General features: G+C 44.1%; 1 protein-coding gene across 1 annotated transcript in view; it reads left to right on the top strand.

The window, feature by feature from the left end:
• Positions 1–18,748, top strand: part of LOC129864752 (uncharacterized) — a gene marked incomplete at its 3' end in the record, with an annotated part of 59,347 nt that overhangs the window by 30,442 nt on the left and 10,157 nt on the right. Inside the window, exons 4-6 of the mRNA XM_055937046.1 lie at positions 15,938–16,048; positions 16,141–16,197; positions 18,506–18,535. Of these exons, the coding sequence (XP_055793021.1) occupies positions 15,938–16,048; positions 16,141–16,197; positions 18,506–18,535 (198 nt within the window). The remainder of the gene's footprint in view (positions 1–15,937; positions 16,049–16,140; positions 16,198–18,505; positions 18,536–18,748) is intronic.

The raw sequence follows: 18,748 nt of genomic DNA, 5'->3' as shown, positions 1-18,748 counted from the left end.
ACCAGTCCATATTCTACATGTACCCTCCCTCCCCTGATGGTGAGTTACACCAGTCCATATTCTACATGTATCCTCCCTCTCCTGATGGTGAGTTTCACCAGTCCATATTCTACATGTACCCTCCCCTGATGGTGAGTTTCACCAGTCCATATTCTACATGTACCCTCCCCTGATGGTGAGTTACACCAGTCCATATTCTACATGTATCCTCCCTCTCCTGATGGTGAGTTTCACCAGTCCATATTCTACATGTACCCTCCCTCCCCTGATGGTGAGTTACACCAGTCCATATTCTACATGTACCCTCCCTCCCCTGATGGTGAGTTACACCAGTCCATATTCTACATGTATCCTCCCCTGATGGTGAGTTACACCAGTCCATATTCTACATGTGTCCTCCCTCCCCTGATGGTGAGTTACACCAGTCCATATTCTACATGTATCCTCCCCTGATGGTGAGTTTCACCAGTCCATATTCTACATGTACCCTCCCTCTCCTGATGGTGAGTTACACCAGTCCATATTCTACATGTATCCTCCCCTGATGGTGAGTTACACCAGTCCATATTCTACATGTATCCTCCCTCCCCTGATGGTGAGTTTCACCAGTCCATATTCTACATGTATCCTCCCTCCCCTGATGGTGAATTACACCAGTCCATATTCTACATGTATCCTCCCCTGATGGTGAGTTTCACCAGTCTATATTCTACATGTACCCTCCCTCCCCTGATGGTGAGTTTCACCAGTCCATATTCTACATGTATCTTCCCCTGATGGTGAATTACACCAGTCCATATTCTACATGTATCCTCCCCTGATGGTGAGTTTCACCAGTCCATATTCTACATGTACCCTCCCTCCCCTGATGGTGAGTTTCACCAGTCCATATTCTACATGTATCCTCCCTCCCCTGATGGTGAATTACACCAGTCCATATTCTACATGTATCCTCCCCTGATGGTGAGTTACACCAGTCCATATTCTACATGTATCCTCCCCTGATGGTGAGTTTCACCAGTCCATATTCTACATGTGTCCTCCCCTGATGGTGAGTTACACCAGTCCATATTCTACATGTACCCTCCCCTGATGGTGAGTTTCACCAGTCCATATTCTACATGTACCCTCGCCTGATGGTGAGTTACACCAGTCCATATTCTACATGTATCCTCCCCTGATGGTGAGTTACACCAGTCCATATTCTACATGTGTCCTCCCTCCCCTGATGGTGAGTTTCACCAGTCCATATTCTACATGTATCCTCCCTCCCCTGATGGTGAGTTTCACCAGTCCATATTCTACATGTGTCCTCCCTCCCCTGATGGTGAGTTTCACCAGTCCATATTCTACATGTACACTCCCTAAACTGATGGTGAGTTTCACCAGTCCATATTCTACATGTACCCTCCCCTGATGGCGAGTTTCACCAGTCCATATTCTACATGTACACTCCCTAAACTGATGGTGAGTTTCACCAGTCCATATTCTACATGTGTCCTCCCTCCCCTGATGGTGAGTTTCACCAGTCCATATTCTACATGTACACTCCCTAAACTGATGGTGAGTTTCACCAGTCCATATTCTACATGTATCCTCCCCTGATGGTGAGTTACACCAGTCCATATTCTACATGTACCCTCCCTCCCCTGATGGTGAGTTTCACCAGTCCATATTCTACATGTATCCTCCCCTGATGGTGAGTTACACCAGTCCATATTCTACATGTACCCTCCCTCCCCTGATGGTGAGTTTCACCAGTCCATATTCTACATGTATCTTCCCTCCCCTGATGGTGAGTTACACCAGTCCATATTTTACATGTACCCTCCCCTGATGGTGAGTTTCACCAGTCCATATTCTACATGTATCCTCCCCTGATGGTGAGTTACACCAGTCCATATTCTACATGTATCCTCCCCTGATGGTGAGTTTCACCAGTCCATATTCTACATGTACCCTCCCTCCCCTGATGGTGAGTTACACCAGTCCATATTCTACATGTACCCTCCCCTGATGGCGAGTTTCACCAGTCCATATTCTACATGTACCCTCCCCTGATGGTGAGTTTCACCAGTCCATATTCTACATGTACCCTCCCTCCCCTGATGGTGAGTTACACCAGTCCATATTCTACATGTACCCTCCCTCCCCTGATGGTGAGTTACACCAGTCCATATTCTACATGTACCCTCCCTCCCCTGATGGTGAGTTACACCAGTCCATATTCTACATGTACCCTCCCCTGATGGTGAGTTACACCAGTCCATATTCTACATGTACCCTCCCCTGATGGTGAGTTTCACCAGTCCATATTCTACATGTACCCTCCCTCCCCTGATGGTGAGTTACACCAGTCCATATTCTACATGTACCCTCCCCTGATGGTGAGTTACACCAGTCCATATTCTACATGTACCCTCCCCTGATGGTGAGTTTCACCAGTCCATATTCTACATGTACCCTCCCCTGATGGTGAGTTACACCAGTCCATATTCTACATGTATCCTCCCCTGATGGTGAGTTACACCAGTCCATATTCTACATGTACCCTCCCCTGATGGTGAGTTTCACCAGTCCATATTCTACATGTACCCTCTCCTGATGGTGAGTTACACCAGTCCATATTCTACATGTATCCTCCCCTGATGGTGAGTTACACCAGTCCATATTCTACATGTATCATCCCCTGATGGTGAGTTTCACCAGTCCATATTCTACATGTATCCTCCCCTGATGGTGAGTTACACCAGTCCATATTCTACATGTATCCTCCCCTGATGGTGAGTTTCACCAGTCCATATTCTACATGTATCCTCCCCTGATGGTGAGTTACACCAGTCCATATTCTACATGTACCCTCCCCTGATGGTGAGTTACACCAGTCCATATTCTACATGTATCCTCCCCTGATGGTGAGTTTCACCAGTCCATATTCTACATGTACCCTCCCTCCCCTGATGGTGAGTTACACCAGTCCATATTCTACATGTATCCTCCCCTGATGGTGAGTTACACCAGTCCATATTCTACATGTGTCCTCCCCTGATGGTGAGTTACACCAGTCCATATTCTACATGTATCCTCCCCTGATGGTGAGTTACACCAGTCCATATTCTACATGTATCCTCCCCTGATGGTGAGTTTCACCAGTCCATATTCTACATGTATCCTCCCTCCCCTGATGGTGAGTTACACCAGTCCATATTCTACATGTATCCTCCCTCCCCTGATGGTGAGTTTCACCAGTCCATATTCTACATGTGTCCTCCCTCCCCTGATGGTGAGTTTCACCAGTCCATATTCTACATGTATCTTCCCCTGATGGTGAGTTACACCAGTCCATATTCTACATGTATCCTCCCCTGATGGTGAGTTTCACCAGTCCATATTCTACATGTGTCCTCCCTCCCCTGATGGTGAGTTTCACCAGTCCATATTCTACATGTATCTTCCCTCCCCTGATGGTGAGTTACACCAGTCCATATTCTACATGTATCCTCCCCTGATGGTGAGTTACACCAGTCCATATTCTACATGTATCCTCCCCTGATGGTGAGTTTCACCAGTCCATATTCTACATGTACCCTCCCTCCCCTGATGGTGAGTTTCACCAGTCCATATTCTACATGTATCCTCCCTCCCCTGATGGTGAGTTACACCAGTCCATATTCTACATGTATCCTCCCTCCCCTGATGGTGAGTTTCACCAGTCCATATTCTACATGTACCCTCCCTCCCCTGATGGTGAGTTACACCAGTCCATATTCTACATGTACCCTCCCTCCCCTGATGGTGAGTTTCACCAGTCCATATTCTACATGTATCCTCCCTCCCCTGATGGTGAGTTACACCAGTCTATATTCTACATGTATCCTCCCTCCCCTGATGGTGAGTTTCACCAGTCCATATTCTACATGTACCCTCCCCTGATGGTGAGTTTCACCAGTCCATATTCTACATGTACCCTCCCTGATGGTGAGTTACACCAGTCCATATTCTACATGTGTCCTCCCTCCCCTGATGGTGAGTTTCACCAGTCCATATTCTACATGTATCCTCCCCTGATGGTGAGTTTCACCAGTCCATATTCTACATGTGTCCTCCCCTGATGGTGAGTTACACCAGTCCATATTCTACATGTATCCTCCCCTGATGGTGAGTTTCACCAGTCCATATTCTACATGTGTCCTCCCTCCCCTGATGGTGAGTTACACCAGTCCATATTCTACATGTATCCTCCCCTGATGGTGAGTTTCACCAGTCCATATTCTACATGTGTCCTCCCTCCCCTGATGGTGAGTTACACCAGTCCATATTCTACATGTGTCCTCCCTCCCCTGATGGTGAGTTTCACCAGTCCATATTCTACATGTACCCTCCCCCCCTGATGGTGAGTTTCACCAGTCCATATTCTACATGTGTCCTCCCTCCCCTGATGGTGAGTTACACCAGTCCATATTCTACATGTATCCTCCCCTGATGGTGAGTTTCACCAGTCCATATTCTACATGTATCCTCCCCTGATGGTGAGTTTCACCAGTCCATATTCTACATGTATCCTCCCCTGATGGTGAGTTACACCAGTCCATATTCTACATGTACCCTCCCCTGATGGTGAGTTTCACCAGTCCATATTCTACATGTATCCTCCCCTGATGGTGAGTTTCACCAGTCCATATTCTACATGTATCCTCCCCTGATGGTGAGTTACACCAGTCCATATTCTACATGTATCCTCCCCTGATGGTGAGTTACACAAGGCTATATTCTACATGTACCCTCCCCTGATGGTGAGTTACACCAGTCCATATTCTACATGTATCCTCCCCTGATGGTGAGTTACACCAGTCCATATTCTACATGTATCCTCCCTCCCCTGATGGTGAGTTTCACCAGTCCATATTCTACATGTATCCTCCCTCTCCTGATGGTGAGTTACACCAGTCTATATTCTACATGTACCCTCCCTCCCCTACACTCTCGTTAAGTGCAGCAGAGAAAGACCTTGTGTAAGGACAGCACGCTGCTTTGCTTAGCGAGTACCACTTCCTCCCACGAACATCCTCAGCCTTGCTAGTGCAGTTGACCCCGTCCTCCTGAAGCATCTTAAAGCTAATGGTTCAAAGCTAGCTAATCACTTGCGCCAGTTCAGACTGAGGAGACGTTTCCACACATCCCCATGTGATACAGCTGTCTCCAAACAAAGCAGCACGCCTTGCCGTTAGCTACACGTCAACGTCTTTCATGGTTGAGCGGTGAGGAGAAATTAACGACTTGTCTTCCAGTCTCTTTAAGAAACATGTGTCTGTTGAAAATACCTAACCGCTTGTATGATCTAGTAGCATACACATCAACCAGATGGACCAGACACACCACATCTAGTAGCATACACATCAACCAGATGGACCAGACACACCACATCTAGTAGCATACACATCAACCAGATGGACCAGACACGCCACATCTAGTAGCATACACATCAACCAGATGGACCAGACACGCCGCTAGTAGCATACACATCAACCAGATGGACCAGACACGCCGCTAGTATATCACTTTACACAAACCAAAAACAGGTTTAATCCATTGCTCAGTTATATACAGACCCCTTTCTGTTATACAGACCCCTTTCTGTTATATATAGACCCCTTTCTGTTATATATAGACCCCTTTCTGTTATATACAGACCCCTTTCTGTTATATACAGACCCCTTTCTGTTATATACAGACCCCTTTCTGTTATACAGACCTCTTTCTGTTATGTATAGACCCCTTCCTGTTATATATAGACCACTTTCTGTTATATATAGACCCCTTTCTGTTATATATAGACCCCTTTCTGTTATGTATAGACCCCTTTCTGTTATATACAGACCCCTTTCTGTTATACAGACCCCTTTCTGTTATATATAGACCCCTTTCTGTTATATATAGACCCCTTTCTGTTATGTATAGACCCCTTTCTGTTATATATAGACCCCTTTCTGTTATATATAGACCCCTTTCTGTTATATATAGACCCCTTTCTGTTATATATAGACCCCTTTCTGTTATATACAGACCCCTTTCTGTTATATATAGACCCCTTTCTGTTATATATAGACCCCTTTCTGTTATATACAGACCCCTTTCTGTTATATAGACCCCTTTCTGTTATGTATAGACCCCTTCCTGTTATATATAGACCGCTTTCTGTTATATATAGACCCCTTTCTGTTATATATAGACCCCTTTCTGTTATGTATAGACCCCTTTCTGTTATATACAGACCCCTTTCTGTTATACAGACCCCTTTCTGTTATATATAGACCCCTTTCTGTTATGTATAGACCCCTTTCTGTTATGTATAGACCCCTTTCTGTTATATACAGACCCCTTTCTGTTATACAGACCCCTTTCTGTTATATATAGACCCCTTTCTGTTATATATAGACCCCTTTCTGTTATATATAGACCCCTTTCTGTTATATACAGACCCCTTTCTGTTATATACAGACCCCTTTCTGTTATGTATAGACCCCTTTCTGTTATATATAGACCCCTTTCTGTTATATATAGACCCCTTTCTGTTATGTATAGACCCCTTTCTGTTATGTATAGACCCCTTTCTGTTATATACAGACCCCTTTCTGTTATATATAGACCCCTTTCTGTTATATATAGACCCCTTTCTGTTATATGCAGACCCCTTTCTGTTATATAGACCCCTTTCTGTTATATATAGACCCCTTTCTGTTATGTATAGACCCCTTTCTGTTATATATAGACCCCTTTCTGTTATATATAGACCCCTTTCTGTTATATATAGACCCCTTTCTGTTATGTATAGACCCCTTTCTGTTATATATAGACCCCTTTCTGTTATATATAGACCCCTTTCTGTTATGTATAGACCCCTTTCTGTTATGTATAGACCCCTTTCTGTTATATACAGACCCCTTTCTGTTATATATAGACCCCTTTCTGTTATATATAGACCCCTTTCTGTTATATGCAGACCCCTTTCTGTTATATAGACCCCTTTCTGTTATATATAGACCCCTTTCTGTTATATACAGACCCCTTTCTGTTATATATAGACCCCTTTCTGTCTTTGCAAACATTTGCACGCAAATTGGTGGCAGAAGTGTTCTCATAGACCACCAGCAAAAAAATACTTTACATGTTGCTTATGAGTACTTTAGGATTTTCATTGGATTTTCAGGCTTGTGTGAATGTCCTGCTTAATATGATGTTTGTTATCATCAAAAGAATAAACTGCATTATACATTAACACACACCTAAAACCAGTAAAATGGCTCTTTAACTGTGTTTTGCTACAGCTAAAGAGCGTTAGCATTCTAGCTAACAACTGCATTATACATTAACACACACCTAAAACCAGTAGAATGGCTCTTTAACTATGTTTTGCTACAGCTAATGAGCGTTAGCATTCTAGCTAACAACTGCTGCATACAAAATAGTTGTTTTCCAAAAATCACAACCAATTATAATCTTAGCGACTGTTCAAGCAATAGTCAAAACCACATTGTAACCGTCTGAAAGCACCCCCAAGAAGTTGTTTTGTTTAGTAGTAATAACAATGTTGATCTAGGCGATGTTGAATGGCAAACAGATGGAGATTACTTTCTTCCTGCTGCCAAAAGTCGCAAGCATCCGTTGGTGACGTCAGACTGTTGTGTAAAAATAACAACAGGGCCCTATAGAGCCCTGTCATTATGGAGAGAGTTATGTTACTTAGGGGGGAAAATAACATTTAGCTTTAAAAAACATTGTCTCTACTCTTACTAAAGCTCTCATGTATATATACTGTGTATATTTACTATATATATTCATATGTATGTATGAATAGTGCGTAAATAGTATTTCTGTTGGCTATTGGTTTCTTTCCGATATACAGGGCATTCAGAAAGTATTCAGACTCCTTGACTTTTTCCGTAATTTGTTACGTTAAAGCCTTGTTCGAAAATGATAAAACATTTTGTTTCCCCTCATCAATCTACACACAATACCCTATAATTACAAAGCAAAAACAGGTTCTTAAAATGTTTTGGAAAAATAACATAAAAAAATGATTTGACATTTCCATAAGTATTCAGACCCTTTACTCAGTACTTTGTTGAAGTATTCAGACCCTTTACTCAGTACTTTGTTGAAGTATTCAGACCCTTTACTCAGTACTTTGTTGAAGTATTCAGACCCTTTACTCAGTACTTTGTTTAAGTATTCAGACCCTTTACTCAATACTTTGTTGAAGTATTCAGACCCTTTACTCAGTACTTTGTTGAAGTATTCAGACCCATTACTCAGTACTTTGTTGAAGTATTCAGACCCTTTACTCAATACTTTGTTGAAGTATTCAGACCCTTTACTCAGTACTTTGTTGAAGTATTCAGACCCATTACTCAGTACTTTGTTGAAGTATTCAGACCCTTTACTCAATACTTTGTTGAAGTATTCAGACCCATTACTCAGTACTTTGTTGAAGTATTCAGACCCTTTACTCAGTACTTTGTTGAAGTATTCAGACCCTTTACTCAGTACTTTGTTGAAGCACCTTTGGCAGCGATTACAGCCTCAAGTCTTCTTGGGTATGACGCTACAAGCTTGGAACACCTGTATTTGGGGAGTTTCTCCTATTCTTCTCTGCAGATCCTCTCAAGCTCTGTCAGGTTGGATGGGATTTGGATTTGGATTTTCAGGTCTCTAAAGAGATGTTGAATCAAGTTCAAGTCCGGGCTCTGGCTCGGCCACTCAAGGACATTCAGAGACTTGTCCCAAAGCCACTCTTGTGTTGTCTTGGCTGTGTGCTTAGGGTCGTTGTCCTGTTGAAAGGTGAACCTTTGCCCATGTCTGAGGTCCTGAGCGCTTTGGAGCAGGTTTTCATCAAGGATCTCTCTGTACTTTACTCTGTTCATCTTTCCCTCGATCCTGACTAGACTCCCAGTCCCTGCCACTGAAAAACATCCCCACAGCATGATCCTGCCACCCCCATACCATAAAGGCCTGATTGGTGGAGTGCTGCAAAGATGGTTGTCCTTCTGGAAGATTCTCCCATCTCCACAAAGGAACTCTGGAGCTCTGTCAGAGTGACCATCAGGTTCCTGGTCACCTCCCTGACCAAGGCCCTTCTCCCCCGATTGCTCAGTTTGACCGGGCAGCCAGCTCTAGGAAGAGTCTTGGTGGTTCCAAACTTCATTTCAGAATGACGGAGGCCACTGTGTTCTTGGGGACCTTCAATGCTGCAGAAATGTTTTGGTACCCTTCCCCAGATCTGTGCCTCGACACAATCCTGTCTCGGAGCTCAACAGACAACTCCTTCGACCTCATGGCTTGGTTTTAGCTCTGACATGCACTGTCAACTGTGGGACCTTATATAGACAGGTGTGTGCCTTTCCAAATCATGTCCAATCAATTGAATTTATCACAGGTGGACTCCAATCAAGTTGTAGAAACATCTCAAGGATAATCAATGGAAACAGGATGCACCTGAGCTCAATTTTGAATATCATAGCAAAGGGTCTGAATACTTATGTAAATAAAAAAAATAAACATTTTTTTAATGAAATTTGTACAAATTTCTAAAAACCTGGTTTTGCTTTGTCATTTTGGGGTATTGTGTGTAGATTGATGAGGGGAAGAAATTATTTAATCAATTTTAGATTAAGGCTGTAATGTAACAAAATGTGGAAAAGGGGCTTGCTCAGGGCCCGGGGAACAGTGGGTTAACTGCCTTGTTCAGGGCCCGGGGAACAGTGGGTTAACTGCCTTGCTCAGGACCCGAGGAACAGTGGGTTAACTACCTTGCTTAGGGCCCGGGGAACAGTGGGTTAACTGCCTTGCTCAGGGCCCGGAGAACAGTGGGTTAACTGCCTTGTTCAGGGCCCGGGGAACAGTGGGTTAACTGCCTTGTTCAGGGCCCGGGGAACAGTGGGTTAACTGCCTTGCTCAAGACCCGAGGAACAGTGGGTTAACTGCCTTGCTCAGGGCCCGGGGAACAGTGGGTTAACTGCCTTGCTCAGGGCCCGGGGAACAGTGGGTTAACTGCCTTGCTCAGGGCCCGGAGAACAGTGGGTTAACTGCCTTGCTCAGGGCCCGGAGAACAGTGGGTTAACTGCCTTGCTCAGGGCCCGGAGAACAGTGGGTTAACTGCCTTGCTCAGGGCCCGGGGAATAGTGGGTTAACTGCCTTGTTCAGGGGCAGAACGACAGATTTTTACTTTGTCAGCTCGGGTATTCGATCCAGCAAACTAAACTCTAATGTAGTCTCTTATACACAATCTGGTTACATTTTCCCTTAAATGTGTTTCTCGTTAGGCACATTCACACCTTGGCCCATGGCTAGGAACCTCTTGTTCACACTTGCACATTATTACGTGGGCTAGCACCAAACCATGGCTAAGAGCCTCCTTAGTTAACAAATGCTTTTGTGAACACAGGCTAAGCTAGCACAGGGCTAAGATAGCCCGGGGCTAAGAACTATGCAGTGTGAAAAGGTATTTTCAGAGCCGCCTGCGAACAGGTCCATATAGGGAAGCTAACGTTGCTATGAGGGGATTGCCATGGCTAACAGCTAGCTGGATAATGGATCATACTGTTAGTTTCTAAGCTAGCGGACTTTCATAAACTAATGAAAACACAACATAATACATTTACCGACTCCGATAATAATATTCTTTCACATCTGGTGCTTGGACACTCGTCTCCCTTGAAACAATTATTTAATGAATGGCGATTCTATTCCAGTGTCTATGACTTGAGGATCTTGCTTTTCCTAACGGTTACTGAGAAGAGAAGGTAGACCATTAAAACAGGCGCCCTCTGGTGGCTAAACTAGCATCACACCCTTTTCACATTCATTAGGAATACATCAACTAGAACTCCTCGGAATACCATAAAATAATCAAATATATTCATGTGTGTGTGTGTGTGTGTGTGTGTGTGTGTGTGTGTGTGTGTGTGTGTGTGTGTGTGTGTGTGTGTGTGTGTGTGTGTGTGTGTGTGTAATCTAGAATCTGTGTATTCTTTTAGTCTGAACAGGTTGTTCAGTATGGCACCTTGGACCGGTTTCCCCTACAGAGAGAGATGGTGAGTTTCACCTCTCCTATCCTACTAACTAACTAACTGAACTCCCTGTTGTGTGTGAATGAATCTGATAACTGTGTGTGTGTGTTGAACCAGGTTCCTCAGGTCTCTCAGACAGATGTTCTGGATCAGATGATCCCTACACAGCTCATACCTCAGGTCAGTGGAGCTAGTACCTCAGGTAGACCAGGTGAATAGAGCTAGTACCTCAGGTAGACCAGGTGAATAGAGCTAGTACCTCAGGTAGACCAGGTGAATAGAGCTAGTACCTCAGGTAGACCAGGTGAATAGAGCTAGTACCTCAGGTAGACCAGGTGAATAGAGCTAGTACCTCAGGTAGACCAGGTGAATAGAGCTAGTACCTCAGGTAGACCAGGTGAATAGTTGAACTAGATAACCAGTTAGACCAGGTGACTAGTAGAACTAGATGACCAGGTGACTAGTTGAACTAGATTACCAGGTAGACCAGGTGACTATTAGAACTAGATGACCAGGTAGACCAGGTGACTAGTAGAACTAGATGACCAGGTAGACCAGGTGACTAGTAGAACTAGATAACCAGGTAGACCAGGTGACTAGTTGAACTGGATAACCAGGTAGACCAGGTGACTAGTAGAACTAGATGACCAGGTGACTAGTAGAACTAGATGACCAGGTAGACCAGGTGACTAGTAGAACTAGATGACCAGGTAGACCAGGTGACTAGTAGAACTAGATAACCAGGTGACTAGTAGAACTAGATGACCAGGTGACTAGTTGAACTAGATGACCAGGTGACTAGTTGAACTAGATGACCAGGTGACTAGTTGAACTGGATAACCAGGTAGACCAGGTGACTAGTTGAACTAGATGACCAGGTGACTAGTTGAACTAGATGACCAGGTGACTAGTAGAACTAGATGACCAGGTGACTAGTAGAACTAGATGACCAGGTGACTAGTTGAACTAGATGACCAGGTGACTAGTTGAACTGGATAACCAGGTAGACCAGGTGACTAGTTGAACTAGATGACCAGGTAGACCAGGTGACTAGTAGAACTAGATGACCAGGTAGACCAGGTGACTAGTTGAACTAGATGACCAGGTGACTAGTTGAACTGGATAACCAGGTAGACCAGGTGACTAGTAGAACTAGATGACCAGGTGACTAGTTGAACTAGATGACCAGGTGACTAGTTGAACTGGATAACCAGGTAGACCAGGTGACTAGTTGAACTAGATGACCAGGTGACTAGTTGAACTAGATGACCAGGTAGACCAGGTGACTAGTTGAACTAGATGACCAGGTGACTAGTTGAACTAGATGACCAGGTGACTAGTTGAACTAGATAACCAGGTAGACCAGGTGACTAGTTGAACTAGATGACCAGGTAGACCAGGTGACTAGTTGAACTAGATGACCAGGTAGACCAGGTGACTAGTTGAACTAGATGACCAGGTGACTAGTAGAACTAGATGACCAGGTGACTAGTTGAACTAGATAACCAGGTAGACCAGGTGACTAGTTGAACTAGATGACCAGGTAGAACAGGTGACTAGTTGAACTAGATGACCAGGTAGACCAGGTGACTAGCTGAACTAGATGACCAGGTAGACCAGGTGACTAGTAGAACTAGATAACCAGGTAGACCAGGTGACTAGTAGAACTAGATGACCAGGTACACCAGGTGACTAGTAGAACTAGATAACCAGGTAGACCAGGTGACTAGTTGAACTAGATGACCAGGTGACTAGTAGAACTGGATAACCAGGTAGACCAGGTGACTAGTAGAACTAGATAACCAGGTAGACCAGGTGACTAGTAGAACTAGATGACCAGGTAGACCAGGTGACTAGTAGAACTGGATAACCAGGTAGACCAGGTGACTAGTAGAACTAGATAACCAGGTAGACCAGGTGACTAGTTGAACTAGATGACCAGGTTACTAGTAGAACTGGATAACCAGGTAGACCAGGTGACTAGAAGAACTAGATAACCAGGTAGACCAGGTGACTAGTAGAACTAGATGACCAGGTAGACCAGGTGACTAGTTGAACTAGATGACCAGGTAGGCCAGGTGACTAGTTGAACTAGATAACCAGGTAGACCAGGTGACTAGTAGAACTAGATGACCAGGTGACTAGTTGAACTAGATAACCAGGTGACTAGTTGAACTGGATAACCAGGTAGACCAGGTGACTAGTTGAACTAGATGACCAGGTAGACCAGGTGACTAGTTGAACTAGATGACCAGGTGACTAGTTGAACTAGATGACCAGGTAGACCAGGTGACTAGTTGAACTAGATGACCAGGTGACTAGTTGAACTAGATGACCAGGTGACTAGTTGAACTAGATAACCAGGTAGACCAGGTGACTAGTTGAACTAGATGACCAGGTAGACCAGGTGACTAGTTGAACTAGATGACCAGGTAGACCAGGTGACTAGTTGAACTAGATGACCAGGTGACTAGTAGAACTAGATGACCAGGTGACTAGTTGAACTAGATAACCAGGTAGACCAGGTGACTAGTTGAACTAGATGACCAGGTAGAACAGGTGACTAGTTGAACTAGATGACCAGGTAGACCAGGTGACTAGCTGAACTAGATGACCAGGTAGACCAGGTGACTAGTAGAACTAGATAACCAGGTAGACCAGGTGACTAGTAGAACTAGATGACCAGGTAGACCAGGTGACTAGTAGAACTAGATAACCAGGTAGACCAGGTGACTAGTTTAACTAGATGACCAGGTGACTAGTAGAACTGGATAACCAGGTAGACCAGGTGACTAGTAGAACTAGATAACCAGGTAGACCAGGTGACTAGTAGAACTAGATGACCAGGTAGACCAGGTGACTAGTAGAACTAGATGACCAGGTAGACCAGGTGACTAGTAGAACTAGATAACCAGGTAGACCAGGTGACTAGTTGAACTAGATGACCAGGTGACTAGTAGAACTGGATAACCAGGTAGACCAGGTGACTAGTAGAACTAGATAACCAGGTAGACCAGGTGACTAGTAGAACTAGATGACCAGGTAGACCAGGTGACTAGTTGAACTAGATGACCAGGTAGGCCAGGTGACTAGTTGAACTAGATAACCAGGTAGACCAGGTGACTAGTAGAACTAGATGACCAGGTGACTAGTTGAACTAGATAACCAGGTGACTAGTTGAACTGGATAACCAGGTAGACCAGGTGACTAGTTGAACTAGATGACCAGGTAGACCAGGTGACTAGTTGAACTAGATGACCAGGTGACTAGTTGAACTAGATGACCAGGTAGACCAGGTGACTAGTTGAACAAGATGACCAGGTAGACCAGGTGACTAGTTGAACTAGATGACCAGGTAGACCAGGTGACTAGTTGAACTAGATGACCAGGTGACTAGTTGAACTGGATAACCAGGTAGACCAGGTGACTAGTTGAACTAGATGACCAGGTGACTAGTTGAACTAGATAACCAGGTGACTAGTTGAACTGGATAACCAGGTAGACCAGGTGACTAGTTGAACTAGATGACCAGGTAGACCAGGTGACTAGTTGAACTAGATGACCAGGTGACTAGTTGAACTAGATGACCAGGTAGACCAGGTGACTAGTTGAACTAGATGACCAGGTGACTAGTTGAACTAGATGACCAGGTGACTAGTTGAACTAGATAACCAGGTAGACCAGGTGACTAGTTGAACTAGATGACCAGGTAGACCAGGTGACTAGTTGAACTAGATGACCAGGTAGACCAGGTGACTAGTTGAACTAGATGACCAGGTGACTAGTAGAACTAGATGACCAGGTGACTAGTTGAACTAGATAACCAGGTAGACCAGGTGACTAGTTGAACTAGATGACCAGGTAGAACAGGTGACTAGTTGAACTAGATGACCAGGTAGACCAGGTGACTAGCTGAACTAGATGACCAGGTAGACCAGGTGACTAGTAGAACTAGATAACCAGGTAGACCAGGTGACTAGTAGAACTAGATGACCAGGTAGACCAGGTGACTAGTAGAACTAGATAACCAGGTAGACCAGGTGACTAGTTTAACTAGATGACCAGGTGACTAGTAGAACTGGATAACCAGGTAGACCAGGTGACTAGTAGAACTAGATAACCAGGTAGACCAGGTGACTAGTAGAACTAGATGACCAGGTAGACCAGGTGACTAGTAGAACTAGATGACCAGGTAGACCAGGTGACTAGTAGAACTAGATAACCAGGTAGACCAGGTGACTAGTTGAACTAGATGACCAGGTGACTAGTAGAACTGGATAACCAGGTAGACCAGGTGACTAGTAGAACTAGATAACCAGGTAGACCAGGTGACTAGTAGAACTAGATGACCAGGTAGACCAGGTGACTAGTTGAACTAGATGACCAGGTAGGCCAGGTGACTAGTTGAACTAGATAACCAGGTAGACCAGGTGACTAGTAGAACTAGATGACCAGGTGACTAGTTGAACTAGATAACCAGGTGACTAGTTGAACTGGATAACCAGGTAGACCAGGTGACTAGTTGAACTAGATGACCAGGTAGACCAGGTGACTAGTTGAACTAGATGACCAGGTGACTAGTTGAACTAGATGACCAGGTAGACCAGGTGACTAGTTGAACAAGATGACCAGGTAGACCAGGTGACTAGTTGAACTAGATGACCAGGTAGACCAGGTGACTAGTTGAACTAGATGACCAGGTGACTAGTTGAACTGGATAACCAGGTAGACCAGGTGACTAGTTGAACTAGATGACCAGGTGACTAGTTGAACTAGATGACCAGGTAGACCAGGTGACTAGTTGAACAAGATGACCAGGTAAACTAACAGACTGTCTTCACTGGTTGTATTCCTCCTGCTCACCTCAACAGGTCCCTGTACTACCACAGCTGCCAGGGAACCAGGCACAGCACACACACCCCAGGAACTCCTCCTGCTCACCTCAACAGGTCCCTGTACTACCACAGCTGCTATGGAACCAGGTACAACACACACACGCCTGGAACTCGTGTGGTGTTATTCAGTTTAGGGTGTAAATGTATTTACCTGTGTTCTGTTGGTCTGTCATCCTCAGACCCAGGCCATGAGTTCCTCTGAGTCCCAGAGCTCTGACCAGAGCCACTCATCAGAGGTGAGTGAGAGAGAGAGAGAGAGAGAGGGAGTGAGAGAGAGAGAGAGAGAGAGAGAGAGAGAGAGAGAGAGAGAGAGAGAGACAGAGAGAGAGACAGAGAGAGAGAGAGACAGAGAGAGAGACAGAGAGAGAGAGAGAGAGAGAGAGAGAGAGAGAGAGACGGGGAGAGATACAGAGATACAGAGAGAGAGAGAGAGAGAGAGAGAGAGAGAGAGAGAGAGAGAGAGACAGAGACAGAGACAGAGACAGAGACAGAGACAGAGACAGAGAGAGAGTGTGAGAGAGTACAGAGTCAGTGGGCCTTGCTATTGAGAAAGGCCGCAGTAGGCAGACCTGGCTCTCAAGAAAAGACAGGCTATGTGCACACTGCCCACAAAATGAAGTGAAAACTGAGCTGCACTTCCTAACCTCCTGACAAATGTATGACCATATTAGAGACACATATTTCCCTCAGATTACACAGACCCACAAAGAATTAGAAAACAAAGCCAATTTTGATAAACAGAAATACCACAGTGTGACATCACAGCAGCAAGATTTGTGACCTGTTGCCTCAAGAAAAGCAACCAGTGAGAAACAAACACCATTGTAAATAAAACCCATATTTATCTGATTACTCACCTACTATTCATACCACAACTAGTTATTAAAACACAGTACATTGATGATAACATGACATTTGATTGATTTATTTCCTTTTTAATGAACCTTTATGAGTACAATGTTTACTTTTAAAACATTTATATTTGTTAGTCTTTTTTTTTTCACTCACTTAACTATACTGTTTATTCCACTTGCTTTGACAATGTAAACATGTTTCCCATGCCAATAAAGCCCCTTTTAAATGAATTGTTAGGAAGAAAAAGAGATACACAGAGAAAGAGACAGAGAAAAATATGAGAGAGATAAAGAGAGACGAGAGAGATAGGAGAGGGAGAGAAAGAAAGGAGAGAGGAGAGGGAGAAGAGAGAGAGAAGAGAGGAGAGGAGAGAAAGAAAGGAGAGAGGAGAGAGAGAGGAAAGAGAAAGAAAGGAGAGAGGAGAGAGAGAGGAGAGAGAGAAGAGAGGAGAGAGGAGAGAGAGAGGAAAGAGAAAGAAAGGAGAGAGGAGAGAGAGGCGAGAGAGGAGATAGAGGAGAGAGAGAGGAGAGGAGAGAAAGAAAGGAGAGAGGAGAGAGAGAGGAGAGAGAGAAGAGAGGAGAGAGGAGAGAGAGAGGAAAGAGAAAGAAAGGAGAGAGAGAAAGAAAGGAGAGAGGAGAGAGAGAGGAGAGAGAGAAGAGAGGAGAGAGGAGAGAGAGAGGAAAGAGAAAGAAAGGAGTGAGGAGAGAGAGGCGAGAGAGGCGAGAGAGGAGATAGAGGAGAGAGAGTGGAGAGGAGAGAAAGAAAGGAGAGAGGAGAGAGAGAGGAAAGAGAAAGAAAGGAGAGAGGAGAGAGAGAGAAAGGAGAGAGAGAAAGAAAGGAGAGAGGAGAGAGAGAGGAGAGAGAGAAGAGAGGAGAGAGAGAGGAGAGGAGAGAAAGAAAGGATAGAGGAGAGAGAGAGGAAAGAGAAAGAAAGGAGAGAGGAGAGAGAGGAGAGAGAGGAGAGAGAGAGAGAAAAGAGGAGAGAGGGAGAAAGGAGAGAGGAGAGAGAGGAGAGAGAAAGAAAGGAGAGAGGAGAGAGAGGGGAGAGAGAGAGAAGAGAGGAGAGAGAGGAGAGAGAGAGAAAGGAGAGAGGAGAGAGGAGAGAGCGAGAGAAAGAAAGGAGAGAGGAGAGAGAGAAGAGAGGAGAGAGAGAGGAGAGAGAGAGAAAGAAAGGAGAGAGGAGAGAGAGAGGAGAGAGAGAGAAAGAAAGGAGAGAGGAGAGAGAGAGAAGGAGAGAGAGAGAGAGAGAAAGAAAGGAGAGAGGAGAGAGAGATATATATACTGTGTATACACACAGACACATAACACTATATATATATATATATATATATATATATATATATATATATATATATATATACATATATATAGAGTGTTATGTGTCTGTGTGTATACTGTGTATATATATATATATATATATAACGTGTTATGTGTCTGTGTGTATACTGTACATATATATAACGTGTTATGTGTCTGTGTGTATACTGTATATATATATATATATAACGTGTTATGTGTCTGTGTGTATACTGTATATATATATATAACGTGTTATGTGTCTGTGTGTATACTGTATATATATATATATATAATGTTATGTGTCTGTGTGTATACTGTATATATATATATATAGTGTTATGTGTCTGTGTGTATACAGTATGTAACGTGTTATGTGTCTGTGTGTTCCAGAGCTCTCCAGAGGACACATCAGAAGACACGGTGAGAACAACAATAATGAAACCTACGTTATACAGGACCTTCACAATGTATTCACACTTTTTTAAAACATTTTATTACGTTAAAGCCTGAATTTAAAATGAATTACGTTGTGATTTTCTGTCACTGATCTACCCCTTAATGTCAAAGCGGAATTATGTTTTTAGGAACGTTTACAAATGAATAAAAAATATGAAATGTCTTGAGTCAGTAAGT

This window comes from Salvelinus fontinalis, chromosome 11, assembly GCF_029448725.1.
Source record: "Salvelinus fontinalis isolate EN_2023a chromosome 11, ASM2944872v1, whole genome shotgun sequence".
In the NCBI taxonomy this organism is placed as follows: domain Eukaryota; kingdom Metazoa; phylum Chordata; class Actinopteri; order Salmoniformes; family Salmonidae; genus Salvelinus; species Salvelinus fontinalis.
The sequence above is the reverse complement of the archived record's forward strand: the minus strand, read 5'-3'. Positions and strand labels throughout refer to the sequence as shown.